The sequence below is a fragment of the Castor canadensis genome, chromosome 5, assembly GCF_047511655.1.
Source record: "Castor canadensis chromosome 5, mCasCan1.hap1v2, whole genome shotgun sequence".
Lineage (NCBI taxonomy): Eukaryota > Metazoa > Chordata > Mammalia > Rodentia > Castoridae > Castor > Castor canadensis.
The window spans coordinates 157,003,937-157,016,955 of record NC_133390.1 but is presented as its reverse complement, the minus strand read 5'-3'; the positions used below and the strand labels follow the sequence as shown (position 1 = coordinate 157,016,955).

The window sequence follows — 13,019 nt, the reverse complement described above, 5'->3', positions numbered from 1 at the left end:
CCCACAATTATGATAGGTATCTAAAGAGCATATAAATAACTGTTTTCTACCCATTAAACTATATTTCATACTGAAAATGGCAAGGAGTCATCTTTTGAACTCATTTCTAAAGATAGGACTTTATAAAGGAAGAAAAATGGTGACAGCTCTAGATTATTTCATAGGTTGAGATTGTGCTAAGTATCTTTGAAACATACTTTCAGAAAAACAAAACATCTCTGCCAAGCATGGTCATCAGCCAAGCACTGTCCTGCTGTACCTCTCAAGAGTAAATAGCATGAAGACTTCACAGGAGCTAGGCCAAACATTGGGCTTCTGAGAGGAAAAACTCATAGTAATGAAAATTTACAACAGCAGGAGGCTGAGAAGTGTCATGTGAATGAAGAAAAAAGAAAACAGGCTTAGAAATAAACACATCTGAAAAAAAACAGCAAGGAATTTGAAAAGATCATTCCTAATTTAAGAAGCATAGGTACTTTATCACTGTAACCTAAAAGCTTATACCAGGGTAAGACAAATTCCAGAAGACATACACTCTTGAAATACAGAATTTTATTTAGAAACTGTTTAAAGTAGAAAAAAACCCTGTCAGGAAAGACCAGGTGGAAAATGGGTTCCCAATAAAATGGAATTTTAGGGCAACAAAAGTCTAAAAGGCCACAAAAGAGAAATAGCACCACTGTCATTTGAACAATGGCTAGTTACTTGCATTTTTTGGCATTGTTAATCAATGAATCTGGGTTTTCCTCTGAATTCCACACAAAGCATGCACTACACAACAATTTTATCATAAAATACCTGTTTTCTACACACATTTTAGGACAAGCTACCACCAGAAACAAATCAATACAAACACATTAGGGGCTGAACAATCAGTAGTGGGTAAAATACATTTTGCAGAATTCTGCCAAACAAAGGGACTGACTAGGCTGTGGGCAAAGCAAAGGAGGGAGGGTTAAGGAATGAAGTCTTTTAAATATTAATAATTAATTCAAACATGGTACTGTATTTTCTGCAAAAAAAGAAAAAAATGAACACTTAGTAACACACTAGTGAATTTTATCTCCAAAGAGATTAGTGCACTGGCAACGTATTCGGGTAACAGTGGAGAGCTGTGAACAGCAGATCCAGAAACACCCCAGCCTTGCAGATAGATCCCAAGGTAACGATGGCCTTCACCGATCACTCCCTTTGCAGAGGCCCAGCAAGAGCTTGCAGCCTGATCACCTGCCCGCTGTACTTCAACACTAAGCAGCAAACTTAATTAAGGAGCCAAAAAGGAGCCCCCTGCAGGCAAGGGGAGCAGAGGAGAGAATGTTAAATGTAAACTTAAAAGACAATGGGACACAGCTCCCATATGAATCCCAGAGATGTGGGAAATTCCCCAAAAGTAGTTGTTAGATTAAAAAACTGGACTGATCCCATTTCCCAAAAAACACAATACATAGAAATTTCGGGGTTAATTGAAAAAATCATCAGAGGACCGCTCAGTGAAAACTGAGTTCTTCACCTCAAAACATCTCAAGGCTGAAACGCACCCAGGCAACCACATCACTTGCTTTTAGCAGGGAAGCAACTGGTCAATGACACCAAATGGCTTTACAGACGCATTTTACTTTTTAAACTTTCCTTTTGGGCCAAAGACTAGGCCTGTGAGGATTTAAGCAGTCCTGCAAGGCCTAAGACAGCAGATTCCCAAAGTTCTGGCCCTTCCTTCCCAGACACAATGTCAGACACATAACATCTTCTGTCATGTTACATTTTCTATTTTGAAACATGGAAGCATATTTTAAATACTCTTAAGGCATTTATTTATTAAAATGTTCTCTGCCAAGATTTCACATTAGCTTGAAATTCAATTCAGTCTTTACATTTCTCAACTGAGGTCACCACCTCAGTGTATTATACCAAACACCTTCTCCAGCAATCAGTGTGACCAGCATCCACACAGTGAGCCCCATGGTCAGCCTCTTTGTTCCCCAGGTGAACCAACTAGATGTTAATACTGCTCTGCTACAAGGTAAAAGCTCCTAACTCAAACTTATCAGAAAAGGAGTGAAACTTCTGCAAAGTGCACTTTTAAGAAGAGGTACTTTTTGCTTATGAAAAGAAAACCAGTGAATCCTCTAAGAATAATAAAAGGGAGTATTTTACAGTTAAGCACATGATTTGGAGTGAAGAATTCAGATGTTGCTCTGCTGGTCCAAACTGTTAATACTCTTCCTGCTCTTCCTGCGGGCCCCCTTCATCAGGTATCACAAAGCCTTCCTAAAATGGGAAAATGAGAGGAGAAAGGTATTACTCAGCTGGGAATGATCTGTTTGTACTGTGGGTCACCTTCCTCACGTTTAAAGCCTCTCAAATGAGACATTTCTTCTTGTCTCTACCACATACCTAGCACATAATCACATGGGTCAGGTAACCCTTACTTTATTATCACTACTTTTATTTTTTGGACAGTGGAACTGCTTGTTACATGAAGCCAAAACTAAGCACAAACAAATTTGCCCTCAAAACTTTTGAAGGTGATAAATATTTGCTGTCTGATTTCACATGTCATCAAATGTACATTTAAAATATGTGTTGTTGACTAGAGGCATGGTTCAAACAGTAGAGCACAAGCATAGCAAGCATGAGGAACTGAGTTCAAACCCCAACATGGACAAAATAAATAAATATGTGCAGTTTATTACAGGTCAATAAGTTGTTTTAAAAAAGAAAGAAAACTGCCCACAAAAACCCCTCAAGTCTCCCGTATTCTATCATCTAACTTCAATAAACCACTAGCTTTTCTGTTATGCATTCCTTTTGTTTTACTTAGGAACCATGTTTAACCTAAAACATCAGATTTGAGGCTCCCACATAATGCCTACTCCAAGGCATCTCATGTATTTATAGCTGGGAATGGTACACTATACTATCATAACCGCAGTGTTGAGTATCAAACCCCCCAGGGTCTTACGCATATTAGGCAAGCACTCAACTGAGTTACAGCCACAGCCTTGGTTTTTCTGAGGCGGTCTCACTACGTAACCCAGACTGACCTCAAACTGAAGATCTTCCTGAGTACCAGGATTACAGACATGCACCACACCTTTTTTTTTTCCAAACTAAATCTCTATTGCTGAATGTACGTAAAATGTGCCTCCACTAAAATACTCAAGACTAAACCAAAGACCCTGCATCTTCATCTTCATTTTTATTATCTAGCACAGATCAAGTCCTAAAGATCTGTTTTATTATCAGCTTTTTAGCCATCTGTCTGAATCCCCCAAAATTCACAAGAAATGTTTAGAACACATCAATAAAAGCATTATTACTACTTTATATTTGTACTACTTTGTATTTGTACAGTGTTTGAGCCCACAGACCTTACTAGGCATGCGAAATTATATCTATTAAACAGTAGACAGATCCAAATACAAAATCCTAAATCTAGAGAAAATCAGTCTTCCCTGATCAGTTAACATGTTATGATTAATATAGCACACTTGGTTATCAACAAACATGGTTCCAAAGAAACTTACCACAAAGGACTCTGAGGGACTAGAAAACAGGCAAGTTCCTGAGGGAGAAGCAAAAGCACACCCTGGCAGCTAGGGGCACCAAACATCATAACAGGACAGAGAACATGGCTGGGGTGCTAGTAAATGGAGGTAGCACCTCAAGCTGCAGGTGATGGATTGGGAATGGAGGGCATTTCAGGCTAAGAGCATTTTGTGGCCTTTCAGTGACTACAAACTACAGAGGCTCAGCAAGCCAGCCAGCCACCTCTTTGTCCCACTGCTTCCTCAAAGGTTCGTGGACCTCAAGGTAGAGACTAAAGCTGGGAAAAGGTGCTGGCTGACTCTGAGGGATCAAAGATGAAATCTTTTAAGAATGCTACGATGGACATAAGCTTCAGCACAGTGTGCTAAAACCAACTATATTAAATTTATTTTTTTCTGAGTTGGCAAAATGGAAAGATAGTATCTTCATGTGAATACTTACATCTGTGGCATAGAGAATGTCTACAATCCTCTGCAACACAGGGTCGTTTTCCCCCTCATTCTCCTGGCAAATCAGTTCAATGTTCCTTAGCTTGCCAAAGTAGAAATCTCTCTCTTTCTCCAAGTCTTCGACAGTAAGTTTCAATACTTTGACCTGCACAATGCATTAAAAAGGGTAAGGGATCTGGCATTGGTACATCAATAAAATATCACACAAACTTCTAACCCATGCCGGGTGCTGGTGGCTCATGTCTGTAATCCTACTTGGGAGACTGAGATCTGGAGGACTGCAGTTCAAGGCCAGCCCAGGCAAATAGCTGGTGACACCCCCCCCACCCCCCCAATCTCCAAAACAACCAGAGCAAAATGGCTGGAGGTGTTACTCAAGCAGTACAGTATCTGCTTTCCAAGTGTGAACCCTGAGTTCAAGACAAACTTAACTGTAATAACGCCCAAGAAAGGGCTATACATTGAAAATTCAGGAACTAAAAAAAGGAGCCAGTAAAAAAAACTAAGGAAGCCTGAAGTAGAATCTACAATCCAGCCTGGCAAGATGAGGACAATCACAAATTGAGTCTTTACCAAAGGGACTGGCCAATCAAGTCAAAGTCTGGGTATACATGGAATCATAGGAAAGTAAAGAGTGTGATCTCCCACTAGCCCCACTGAAGGGCTATTAAGAAAGAAATCTTGCCAGGCATGGTGTACACACCTGTAGTCCCAGACTTGGGAATCTGAGGGACAGCCTGGGCTACACATAACATAGCAAGACCTTGGTTCAAAGAATGGCTGGGAATACAGCTCATTCCCAGCTTGCCTAGCATTCTTGAGGCCTGGGTTCAATCCCCAACACCACAAAAAAATTTTTTTAATAAATAAAAAGAAAAAGAAAAGAAACAAATCTCACCAGGCATGATGGTACATGCCTTTTAATCCTACTGGGGAGGATGAGGCAGGAGGATCATCAGTTTTAAGATGAGCCTGAACTACCTAGCAAGACTCTGTATCAAAAAGAATAAAAATTTAAAAAAATAAATCTCAGGACTCTAGCCGAAATCAGTAAAAGTCACAACAACTCAGGGTCCTTTGTGTACTTTAGCCACGGTGCACCTTCTTTCCAGTGTATACAAATCTATGATAAGTGAATTTAAGTCACACTGAATGCAAACTGCATGGGATACCATGCAGCATAAAATGCTCACAAAACTTTTGATCTATATGCTAGGGCCACAAAACAGCATGGAAAGTCAAACCAGGAAATCAAAAGCACACCAGAGAGAACGATCTGGGCAAGAGCAAATTCTGAGAACACTACGAGGTACCAGAAATCACCTAGCGCAACCTTCCAAATGTACCACTGGCAAACACAGAGGCAGGCAGCTGATCACACTTCCCCATAGCCTGGGAAAGAAACCAAATACAGCTGAGGAGATCAAATTTCATCCAGGGGTACAGTCAAAAAGAATTCAGAGCTGGGGGCGTGGCACAAGCGCTAGAGCATCACTGAGTTTAAACACCAGTGCCATTTTTTAAAAAAAGAAGAATTCAGAGGAGCTGGGGATGTAGCTTGCCTTGTATCATCAGGGCCTGGGTTCTATCCCAGATGCACATGCAACAACAAAAAGCATTCAGAAATGAGGAGCATGTGAGTGAAGCAACAGATAATTCTGCCAGACCCCTAACCTCAAAGCTCATCATGGAAGTTCGGAGCAAGCCAAACCAGAAACAATGTTCTAAAAAGTTTTTCACTGTTCTTTATCAATTATAGAAATTGTTGAAAACTTTCACATGTCTACAAATTTCTCTCTAGTGTTAACAGTACTTGCATCTTACTTCTCTCATCCCATCCTGTGATCACCTAAACCATTCTATCCTATTTGTATCTCTTGACCTTGTCCATTAAATTTCTTAATTTTATTACATATCTGTGTTCTGTGTTGCTCAAAATCTATAGCACTGCAATGAGACATATTTTCAAATAAATATTTGCATAATATGCTCAGGAAAAAAAAAATTGCAGAAATCACTTTGAAACAGCACCACCATCACCTGATGGCCAGCAAAGCTAAAATCTATTTCCCCATTCCTCCCACTCCTGCTTTTGCTACAGCTTGTTGACTTTCCGGAAACTAACAGCCCCAAAGTAGGATCTGAGAAGGGAGGGGACAGAGGGGCAAAAGATGACCAGCCCAGCAGCAAAAAGCTGCCTCAGAGCTTCAGCTCTACCATCCAAAAGGCAGAGAAGAGGCCTTCTAACAACAGCCTGGTGCCCTCAGTTAACCAAGGAGAAAAGGAAGTAAACATCTTAAAAAGGAACACTAGCTTTTTTTTTTTTAATTCATTTATTCACATGTGCATACATTATTTGGGTCATTTCTCCCTCCTGCCCCCACCTCCACACCCTCCCCCTCCTCCCTTCCAGGCAGAACCTGTTCTGCGCCTTTCTCCAGTTCTGTTGAAGAGTAGAAACAAGCAATAATAAGAAAGACATAGCATTTTTGCTAGTTGAGATAAGGACAGCCATTCAGAGAGATTGCTAGCATTGCTTTCATGTACAAATGTGTTACAACCCAGGTTGATTCATCTCTAACTGATCTTTACACTGGTTCCTGATCCCCTTCTCATGTTGACCTCTGCTGCTTTAGTTTCTGTATTAATTCCTCTGGAGTGGGGACATCAAATGCTTTCATGTTTTGGGTTTTCTATCTAACCCCGTACCTCCTGTATATGTTCTCCCCTTGTCATGTAACCCAAGTCCTACAACATTGCTGTATTTGCCCCAGATCTAAAGACCGCATATGAGGGAGAACATATGATTTTTGGTCTTCTGAGTCTGGCTAACCTCACTCAGAATGATGTTCTCCAGTTCCATCCATTTACTTGCAAACGATAAGATTTCATTTTTCTTCATGGCTGAGTACAATTCCATTATGTATAAATGGAAGAAAATGTATAAATACATTTTCTTGATCCATTCATCAGTAGTGGGGCATGCTGGTTGTTTCCATAACTTGGCTATTGTGAATAGCGCTGCAATAAACATGGGTGTACAGGTGCCTTTGTAGTAACCTGTGTCGCACTCCTTCAGGTATATCCCCAGGAGTGGCATTGCAGGATCATATGGCAGGTCTATGTTTAGATTTTTAAGAAGCCTCCAAATTTTTTTCCAGAGTGGTTGCACCAGCTTGCATTCCCACCAGCAGTGTACGAGTAGTGTTCCTTTTTCCCCACATCCTCACCAACACATGTTGTTGGTGCTGTTTTTGATGATGGCTATTCTAACGGGTGAGGTGGAATCAGTGTGGTTTTGATTTGCATTTCCTTTATGGCTAGAGATGGTGAGCATTTTTTCATGTGTTTTTTGGCAATTTGAATTTCTTCTTTTGAGAAAGTTCTATTTAGTCCAGTTGCGCATTTCTTAATGGGTTCATTGATTTTAAGAGAGTTTAGTTTCTTAAGTTCCCTATATATTCTGGTTATCAGTCCTTTGTCTGATACATAGCTAGCAAATATTTTCTCCCACTCTGTGGGTGGTCTCTTTAGCTTAGAGGCCATTTCTTTTGTTGTGTGGAAGCTTTTTAATTTTATGAAGTCCCATTTGTCCACTCTTTCTCTTAGTTGCTGGGCTGTTGGGGTTCTACTGAGGAAGTCCTTGCCTATACCTATTAGTTCCAGAGTGTTTCCTGCTCCTTCCTGTTTTAACTTCAGAGTTGATACTAGTACAGGGTGACAGACACAGATTTAGCTTTAGTTTCTTGCAGATGGATAACCACTTTTCCCAACAACATTTGTTGAAGAGGCTGTCTTTTCTCCATCTTATATTTTTGGCACCTTTGTCAAAAATAAGGTGGGTATAGTTGTGTGGATTCATATGCGGGTCCTCTATTCTGTTCCACCGGTCTTCATGTCTGTTTTTGTGCCAGGACCATGCTGTTTTTATTGCTATTGCTTTTGAAGTCAGGTAATGTGAGACCGCCAGCATTGCTCTTTTTGCTGAGTATTGCCTTGGCTATTTGTGCTCTCTTGTGTTTCCAAATGAAATTTAGGGTAGATTTTTCAATCTCTGTGATGAAAGTCATTGGGATTTTGATGGGAATTGCATTAAACATGTAGATTGCTTTTGATAGTATAGCTATTTTTTTTTAGTAAGTTGATTCTTCCAATCCATGAGCACGGGAGATCTTTCCATCTTCTGTAGTCTTCCTCAATCTCTTTCTTCAGGGGTTTATAATTCTCCTTGTAGGTCATTCACATCTTTTGTTAAGTTTACTCCTAGGTATTTGATTTTTTTTGAGGCTATTGTAAATGGAATTGTTTCATGTATTCCTTCTCAGTTTTTTCACTGTTGGTGTATAGTAAAGCTAATGATTTTTTTAAGTTGATTTTGTATCCTGCCACCTTGCTATATCTGTTTATGGTGTCTAAGAGTTTTTGGGTAGAGTTTTTTATGTCTTTAAGGTATAGGATCATATTATCTGCAAATAGGGATATTTTGACAGTTTCTTTACCTATTTGTATTCCTAAAAAGAACACTAGCTTTCAGTCCCACTGTACACCCACATTTCACTAGTGCCAACCTCACAAACTCATTTTAACTCTCCTGTGTCCTACAAGTCATCAAGGCCACCAAAGTCTTCTGAGTCCCACCTATAAGGCTAAAATATCATTTGTCCATCATAACACTCAATGACTATATATACAAAAGAAACAAATATGTATATACCAAGTCAGTGGCTTTACCTGGCACTCCTCTAAATGCGTATTTGTGAGATCATTAAAAATCTGAGCCAAGCATGGTGGTGCATGTCTAATCTCAGCACTGAAAAGGCTGAGCAGGAGGGTCACAAGTACAAGGTCACCCTGGGCTACAATAGTGAGACCTTTTCTCAAACAAAATATGTAAATTTCTCCAGGAAGACTTAAGAATGTCCAATCCTTGCAAGCAAAGAGCTCTGAGTTCAAACCCTAGTTATCACCTCCCCCTCCCCAAAAAATAAAAAATAAAAAACAAGATCTTTAACAAAAACTTTAAGAATATTTTATCCAGAATATGTTTCATTGACTCACTAAATTCGTAAAGACAGAACCAAAAGACTAATAGGCCTTTCATACCAGCTCTACTCAAGTACAACTTCCAGAAAGTAACTGCTTTACCTTTCACTCTCTGAATCCCAGAAACCCTGAGAACATCCCAGAAACATCCAACAAGGTTCTGCTCTAAGGGCTGGTTTCCAAACAGACAGGTCTGTGTTGTACTAGCAGAGCACAGAAATGCCTGACCCCTCCTCCCAAACCCCCCATGCTCACTATCCACACTACAGGTGTGTGAGCAGGACTGATCTGGCAAGTAGGGAACCCTCCTTGGTTCCTGCAGCAAGAAAAAACCAGAGCAACTGATATCCTGGACACAGGAGTACCTACCTGCTGCATTAATTCGGCTGCTTCATCATCCCCATTGCCTACACCAGGATTCTTTCGCACTACCCCAGGGCCAGCCTTAGGAGTTGCAGTAGTTCTCTGTGTCGAAATGGGCCTTGGTGGAGCTGAGAGAGGATTAAATATTATATAAGAGACGAAATTTCAAAAACAAACAGAAACCCACAAGACAGCAAGGTAAGGCTATGATCAACGGCTTTCCACAGACATTCAATGAAGGAAACCAATGCTAGAGAACTCCAGCATGTAAGTCAACACCCCACATTTGCCAAAAGTGGTTTTTATCGTGGCAGCAGACCTAAGTACTAATTTTAGCTACGCTCTCTTGTGCTGGGAGTTAAGTCCTCCAGTGAGGTCTTTTCTCTGCTGCAGTGAACAGTACTGTCCTCTGAAAGAGGTACAGTCATTCTGGTGGGTAGAAATGATTTACTTTTAACACAGCTCCCATCAAATCCACAAACAGGGCAGCTAGCTACATGGACCACAAGCAATCTTCCTACCAGGAGTAGATCATATCCCAACTGTTGCTGGTGACCTCTATGCTTTATATGGAAAACCTGAACCTTCCTAACTCATAACCTCAGACTTCCCTCCAGAAGAAGGAAGATGTCCATAAGGCTGGTAGAACTTTCTCTCACCACTATGACGTCAAAACCACTATCTTTGCTCACCCTTTAGAAGGTGTTTAGATCAGGATAGAAAAGCATCTCACTAATTAGGATTTATAGACTTCTCCCAGTATTTACAATCAAAAGCAGATGAAGCAGTAATGCAACTAACCTATATAAAGTTAAAATAATCATGAATGGGGTGCCTCAGGATAAATATATCATTCCTGACTCTTCTTATTCATCAAGCAGTTATTCTACAAAACATGTACACTATGCCAGGCTTAGATATAGTTAATCTTCCCAATACCCAAAAACCTGTAACCACAGGCCTTCTGCCTACCCCAAAATCTGTAAGCACAAGCCTTCCCCCACAGTAACAGTCATTTCCTCTGGATGACTCTTTCTAGTATACATTTATCCTGAAAACTAAATGCTTATTACAAATCTCCACTCAACTGTTAGCAGCATCTGAAATATGAAATATAGAAGGTTACCTATGCAGTTGCCATTCTAAACAGCTGAAGAATCAAAGTACACAGTATCTGGGGGAATGTGATCCCTCATATACTGTTCATGGTACTGTCGATGGTTTAGTCACTTTGAAAAACAGGTAGCTCTACAAAAGGTTAAACAGAGTTACCTACCATGTGATCCAGGAATTCTATTCCACAATATATACTCTTGGGCATACTCCCAAGAGAAATGAAAAAACATGTGTCCACATAGAAACTACATGAATCTTCACAGTGCTGCTACTCGTAACAGTGAAAAAGCAGAAAGTATTCAAAGGACCATCAACTGACAAATAAATAAAATGAGGAATAGGCACACAATGGAATACTGTTCTGCAAGAAAAATGAAGTGCTATCTAGCACAGATGAACTTTGACAACGTTATGCTAAGTAAAAGAAGTCAGACACAAAGACCACATAGTCTATGATTTCATTTATAAAAAATGTCCAGAATAGGCAAATCAATTAAAGTAGATTAGTGGTTACCTAGGGCTGGGGAAGGGAAAAGTTACAGGGAAATGAGAAATGACTGCTACAGAGCACGCATGAGGTTCTAAAATGTTCTAAAATTGTTTTGTCGTAATGGTTACACAACTCCTTGAATATATTAAAAAGAAAATCATTAAACATTTTAAATAGGTGAAATGTGTGGCATATAAATATATCTCAATAACACTGTTCAAAGAAGTACTCAACCCACCCTCTCTAACCAACCAGATGGATCAGATCTCTCTGGGTACCATGTATGAGACCTTAACTAATGTTCTCGCCACCTCTGGAAAAGAAGGAATTAGCAATTGTAGAAAATCTATCCTGCCCCAATGTACATGTTCTATGAATACACTACTGTAAACACACCTTGGGAAACATGTCAAGCCAATGCCTTCTGAAAATTGTTTCCCCCTGCTTCCCAAACTTTATTAGCATCAAATTAAGCCACAGTTGTTCGCCAGCTAAAGCTCTAGGGAGGGCAGGGAAGCCTAGAGTAAGCTGAGAAAGCTGATCTACAGACAGCATGATGATGACAGCCTAGGACAGTCCCTGAGACCTAGAAAGATTATTCAGGTCCTAGACTTCAGGACTAATTATAACTTACATTCCTAGGGTCCTATGAAATGCCCAATTTTCAACATAAGTAAAGCCTGCTTATGTAAGCTAACCTTAGTTCTACTCCACACAACCAAAGAGCTTTGGCAAAAGAGCATACAGTAACTCATTCAGTCCTCAAAAGCAATGCTCTATGGCAAGTACTAAACCTCCCATTTTACAGAGGAGGAAATGATTGAGCAGAGATGGAGGGGCTCACACAGAGCTGCAGAGAACACAGAACTGCCTAATGCCAAAATCCATGCTCTTTCCACATGTCTGAAGATCCCCAAGCTTATTGCTACTCAAAAAATACTGATTCAGGGCTAAGAGTCTACATAACTCAGTGATAGAAAACTTGCCTAGCATTTGTGAGGTCCCGAGTTCAAACCCAAATACCAAAACATTTTTTTTTAAAAATTTAAACTGCCAGGCGCCAGCAGCTCATGCCTGTAATCCTAGCTACTCAGGAGGCAGAGATCAGGAGGATCATGGTTCGAAGCCAGCCTGGGCAAATAGTTTCTGAGACCCTACCTCAAAAAAACCCATCACACACACACACAAAAAAGGCTGGTGGAGTGACTCAAGGTGTAGGCCCTGAGTTCAAACTCAGTACCGCCAAAAATAAATAAATAAATAAATAAACTCTGGTTCAATGCTGAATGAGCACTGGAGTTACTAGAAATGAGGTTTATGGTTTTTTGAGTTTTTTTCCTTACCTGCACTGCTAGAGCCAAGAGGTTTCTTCGGTTTATTCAGAGCTGGAGCAACAAGGGAGGGAGCCACTGCAGTTTCTTGACCTTGTCTGGCAGCGACAGGGTCATAGTCTTTTCCATCATAGTTTGCATCAAAAAACTTCTTGAACCACTGTACGAACTCAAAATTATCCTGAAACTTTCCTTTTACTAATTTATCCACAGGAATTATCTGCAGAAAAAAAAAAAATTATTTAGCCCAAAGAGAAAGTTTTTGGCAAGTATCAAACTGGCCCATAAGTCAAATCAGCATAAAGCTCTATCAAAGGGAGAAAAATGTATTTTAGAGAACTTTATACTAAGCCCCTACAAGTTAAAAGAGCAAGTTTCATTCAGTTTGCCTTCAAAAGAGTACCAATCCCTACCCAATCCCTCAAAGTTATGAAAAGGAATCTGAAATGAAAAAGGAACAAGTATCATCTAAGTCACATATATAAATCCAAACCTTTCTAAGATGTGTCGTTGTACTATGAAGGGAAAACCCCTGCCAGGAATGGTAGTAAACACCTATAACCCTAGCTAGCACTCAGGAAACTGAAGCAGGAGAATCTCAAGTGTGAAATCAGCCCAAGCTTCAAAGCAAAGACTGTCATTCAAAAAAAAAAAGTTAATGCCAGGCATGGTGGCTTA

General features: G+C 40.1%; 1 protein-coding gene across 1 annotated transcript in view; it reads right to left on the bottom strand.

The window, feature by feature from the left end:
* Positions 1-535: 535 nt before the first annotated feature.
* Positions 536-13,019, bottom strand: part of Mapre1 (microtubule associated protein RP/EB family member 1) — a 28,343-nt gene continuing 15,859 nt past the window's right edge. Inside the window, exons 4-7 of the mRNA XM_020186212.2 lie at positions 12,354-12,561; positions 9,411-9,532; positions 3,991-4,143; positions 536-2,268 (exon numbers count right to left, since the gene is read on the bottom strand). Of these exons, the coding sequence (XP_020041801.2) occupies positions 2,212-2,268; positions 3,991-4,143; positions 9,411-9,532; positions 12,354-12,561 (540 nt within the window). The 3' untranslated portion in view covers positions 536-2,211. The remainder of the gene's footprint in view (positions 2,269-3,990; positions 4,144-9,410; positions 9,533-12,353; positions 12,562-13,019) is intronic.